Below are 5123 nucleotides of genomic sequence, written 5' to 3' on the forward strand. Positions count from 1 at the left end.
ATATCTAAAGAAGCAAAGTTTGCTTGTCACCGACTATGGCTAGTTTCAAGGCAACAAACGTTTGAAGCAAGCTTCCAAGGCAGAGCAGGCTCTGATGGCAACAAATGCAGTGTCGCAGCTCACAAGCGTTGCCCCTTTATACAAGTTGTTTCACTCATCGACCACTGACCCCACTGGCCAGAAGTTATTCGAAGGTCACTTTTCATAACGAGCTTCGAGGTGTTTTTCGAACCTTCGGCGTGAAGCCTCCCGATCACATTTTATGTGGTCTAAGCTCGTTATGGAAAACGAACTCATTCCGCAAGGGCTACTGTTGAGGCCTACTTTACCGAAGATCCTCAAAACACCTTACCTTTGGCCTAAGCAAATGTATTGCAGACATACTACGAAGAACAGATGAAACCAGTCTTCAGATAAAGCGGACAACGAAGAAGCTTCGTCTATGAGCGCAGACAACGAGGATGCATGCCGAAGCAGTCAGCTTTGGGTCCCTGAGGGTTTTCACACACGAAGCAAGAAAGGAGAAGGACCGAAAGACTTGCACTCCAAGAAATAATAAGAAAAGACGATATTACCCATGTGTAATTTGTAAATCACAATTGTAAACTTTACGTCCACACTTGTAATTTCATGCGAAGTTGTACCTCTTCACTATAAATAGAGGAACATTTCTATGCATAAAGTTACCTTTTGAAGGCCCATAACTTCATTTAGCTAAGCCTTAGAAGTACCTTCGAGCTACTTTTTATGTAAAGCTGAAGGTACGCTTGTAATCATATGTTGTGTTGTATTGAGAAGGAAAAATGATAAGTGCTAAGGTAAGAAGATGAGTCACATGTCGTACTCTTCGTTTATTTCTTACTTATTCAATCTGTCGTATCTTTGTCTCCTTTTCTTGCCTTCTTCCCTTTAAACACCCTTCAAAGGAGTAATAAAAGGAGTAATCAAAGGGGAGAAGGATGCATTCCTCTAACTTGTGTTGCGTTGTTTTTGTTGCCATGAAGCAATTAAGAAGTAGCCAACCGACTCCATTCATCCCCATCTATTTGGTCGACTGATTTAGCTCTTCACTAATTTTACACATTTTGAAAAACCGAAAGCTGAAAGCCAAAAGTAAAATGCAAAGTGCTAGAAAAAATATACTATGTGAAAAGAGGGTGTAGACCAAGTGTAACTAAATGTTTCATAAATCATAACCAAAAATACTATGTTTCTTCTTCTACAGGTTACCCTTACAAGATTTACACCTACCCAAGAAGTACTTAGCTTCGTTGTATCGATAACTGCATGTAACCAACCCGTTTCAGTTTCAGCTTAGATTGATATGCTGGGTATTTACAAACTATACTTGGCAAAACAAGATACACCCATTTCTAGAACCTTAGCAGCCACCACTCGCAGGCTCGATCGAGCTTCGGAGGCCGTTGCCCCTGAGTGACGTGCAGTGCTCCTCAGCCTCGGACTGGGAACAGACAATCACCACTGACAACCCATTCACATGCGCCTCCTGCATGATGTTCAACGCGTTGTCGACGGTCATCCCAGGGATCACTTTCATCAGGACCTGGACAACATACTCACGCCTGTTGTGGTTGTCATTGTGCAGGATGACGCGGAATGGAGGCGTCATTTTGCGGGATTTCCTGAAGAGCAGAAGGGTGAAGGGATTGGTCATAACATGGTTTCCAAGTATACAATCAAGCCAAATACTACCACAACCATTTAGACAGCCTGGAAACTGAACGAGATAAGCTGTCAATAACATAGCTGGGTATGTAGGATCGCTTTTCTTACTAAAGCATCAATCGGACAAATAGACCATACACAATAATAGTAATTGCAATGTTGTCAAGTGTCATTGAAATAAACTCATAAACATAATGATCGAACGAGCTACATCCCACAGGTATAAGCACTTGAGAGAGGACTAAAGGGTCCAACTCCAACGATTATATGACACAATTTGCCATGTTCAAGACATGTTATTGTGGTTTCAAAGTAACTAAAGGCCTACTAAAATAAATATTTCTAGAGTTCTATGAGCTGATATTCCTGGTAAACCACCATGAACTACAGAGTTTATAGGAGAAAAAGAAATCTAACAGCAGTAAACATCCTAGTTCGATCATTAAGAACTGGCTGTAATGCTGCACCATTCATTAATCCTAGCATTGAAATGAACTAGGCATACTCCAACACTAGCCAATTTATTCACTGATGCTCACACATGGAGGAATGCAATATGTAATGTAACTCTGGAAGTGAAGCTTAAAGCCTCTTTTACATAGTAAAATTTAAATGAGAAGGCCACCTGCTGACACACAACATTAAAACTACACAGCTAAGCGTAAGAACACTCTAAACTAAAAGCAACCATATACCTACCAATTGTGGCAATAGGTAGTTAGGTACTAGCTGTCCCAGAAATTTCCCCCTCCATAGCAAAACAGAATAAAAAAAATAGCATTGCAGTTGATTCTATGATGCGGCCCAGTTGACAACGGGAACATAAAAAAACAAGATTCTGGAAAAGCGAAGGAACTTGCACATGGCAATAAGAAAATAGATGTGCAGCCATCAAGTTCAGTTGGAAGTACTCCTGATCCTTCAGTGTCTATGGAATATTTCAGTTATTCTTTTTGTGCACGAATAAATTTTAAGTGTTCTTCCAGTAACAACAGTGAAACGAATGCAGAGTAGTTGACAACTTCTGTATCTGTTTGAAACCACTTAATGGTGTATTTGTGATTGATCAGCTGTTTCAAACTAAGACCGTAATTCAGAAAACACAAAACTCATATCCCCGCAGTTCTGGAGGTTACACTTACTAGGAATTGAAACAGAGGTGATAGTGTATAACACTTACTTCACATCAAATTCGGACTGACGACCAGGAGTAATTTTCTCTACTGGCCGATCAAGCACACCGCCACCTTTGCCTGGCGCAGCTGCTGACAGAGCCATAGGAATTGAAAGACTTGGACATCTTCTCTTGTAAATGAAAGATCTATCTCCTGCACAATATGAAGAAAATCGACACGAAAGGTTATACCAGCAAGTCTGCAAGAGTAATCATGGACCTATGACATGACAAACAGTATTTCCATGTAAATTTGAAGTCACCGTATAGTTAGCACAGTTCTAGATAGCACATTTGTGCCTCCAGGCTGAAAACAATATGAAAAAAAGTGGAGTAATAGCCTCATGATCATGCTGAACAGGACTATAAGGTTGAGGATTAGTTGGTGATAGAGCAAGATTTCCTAAGCATTTCAAGTCAGGGTATGATATGGTGGATTCAATCATCATCTTAGTCATTTGGGATTTTCAAGAACATCAAGAATAATCAGCAACTAGTAACGGCCAGCAAGGAATAATGCATCCGTGGAGAATGGCAGGCAGCTGCAACACATATATTACTTTAATAGTAGTATAAAGTGTGTCTTAAATTTCAGCTTTCGTTGCAGACTATTTATTTTCCTGTAAATGGACCAACTGGGCAATATCCCAATTGCTAGTGTACTACCGTTGCAGACGAGTAGTTGGAATCGGTTGTTAATATGTATTTATCTGGACTAAAAGAATGGGAAGAGCTGTAGTGCAAAACACAGTCCATGAATAAGGCATACTGAAGCAATAAAACAAGAAACTAACAGATAGCTGATTGAAAATGCCAATGAAGTGAACCACCTAACCTTCACCATGCACACTAGTTCTTGCAACTAACTAGAACAGACGCAACAATTTCACCACACATCAGGTCCTCGCCCTCTAGCCAACACAAGGCGGCCATTTCATAGCAGGAAACAGAAGGATTCTCTGTTCACAATCAGTTTGATTGGATGGCACCGCCTTGTCTAGCTACATACGATAATTTTGAGCGTATATGTAGATGCAGATTAATAACATCAAAATAGCTTATTTTGTATACACCTATGCAGATTGTGACTCTCACATACAAGCAACCAAACATAATCTCAAATAAAATCAACTCCAAGATGAGATGTGCGGTGGCAGTAACCGTAAAACCATTGCAAAAGCGGAAGAGTACTTGTCTGCTCTCATACTCCGTGGGATCCCCCACAATTCTACCTCCACAGAAACACCGTGGACAGCACGCATCCTACTTGCCCCATCGACCTTATCCACTGAAAGGTACTAAAGAGTACTAGTAACTACGTACTCACAAAATCGCATCCAAATTCCAACAAATTGGCAAACGGGAGCCAGAACCGGGAGCGAGGGAGACGAACAACCTGCCACGGCGTGGAGATTCGGGAGGCGGCTCGCCGCGGAGAGCGCAACACGGCTGGGCACCGAGGCCATCATGTCGCCAACCGCCGTCGCCTCGCCGCGCCTCGGTGATTCTGAATCTTGGGGCCGAGATTAGCTGCCGCGGTGGTGATGCTCCGTGGGCCGGTCGACGTGCGGTTTGTAGGGACCCTATTATTTGTGGCCCAGTAGTTTGGTAGGCGCTGCGGGATTGCGGGAGCGCCACCTGTTCCCAGTCCCGGCCTCTGGGCCACTGATCTCTACAGATTTTTTTCTCCGTTCCAACACTAAACTTGAGGAAGCCCTTGGTTCAATTACCATTGTGCCCTTCGGAATTGGTGGAGGCTGGAATAGACCGACAGCCCTAGCTTCCAATGGCCGAATGGGGTTTTCGTTTCATCGTCCTTTGGACTTTGGTTACTCCTTTATGTAGAAGGATTTTATTAAATCCAAATAATTTTCAAACTCATAAAGTTATTTGTTAAAATTTTATGGAAAACAACTCATTGAGATATGTTTTTAATGAAATTTAAATGTGAGACAATGTTTCATTGTAGTTTGTTGCACTCAATTAATTTGATTGCATTGGTTACTCTCAAATTCTAGTACTCCATTCGTTCTTAAGGGCAGTCACAACCTAAAAATTACCAAGTGATTTCTATAGCTGCCACCTCACTAAGAAATTACTTATATAAACTATAAGTTCCAACATTAATTTTTTGTTGTGCTACCGTAATAAATGTGGACGCGACGGTGCCACCAGTGAGCTGCGACCTATGAAAGAGTGTGGCGTGTGGGCTCCACAGATGGAAACGGGGTGCTCGTCCCCAATGCCAAAATAGTGGGTCTTC

The 5123-nt window shown here is 41.9% G+C and overlaps 1 protein-coding gene across 1 annotated transcript; it reads right to left on the reverse strand.

Annotated features, from left to right (window-relative positions):
* Window positions 1–1160: 1160 nt before the first annotated feature.
* Window positions 1161–4402, reverse strand: LOC100281931 (ATP-dependent Clp protease adaptor protein ClpS containing protein). The gene is given in 3 exon segments (NM_001154850.1): window positions 1161–1643; window positions 2867–3014; window positions 4257–4402. Coding segments are annotated over 3 exon segments (483 nt in total). The 5' UTR covers window positions 4330–4402; the 3' UTR covers window positions 1161–1381.
* Window positions 4403–5123: the final 721 nt, after the last annotated feature.

This window comes from Zea mays, chromosome 4, assembly GCF_902167145.1.
Source record: "Zea mays cultivar B73 chromosome 4, Zm-B73-REFERENCE-NAM-5.0, whole genome shotgun sequence".
Lineage (NCBI taxonomy): Eukaryota > Viridiplantae > Streptophyta > Magnoliopsida > Poales > Poaceae > Zea > Zea mays.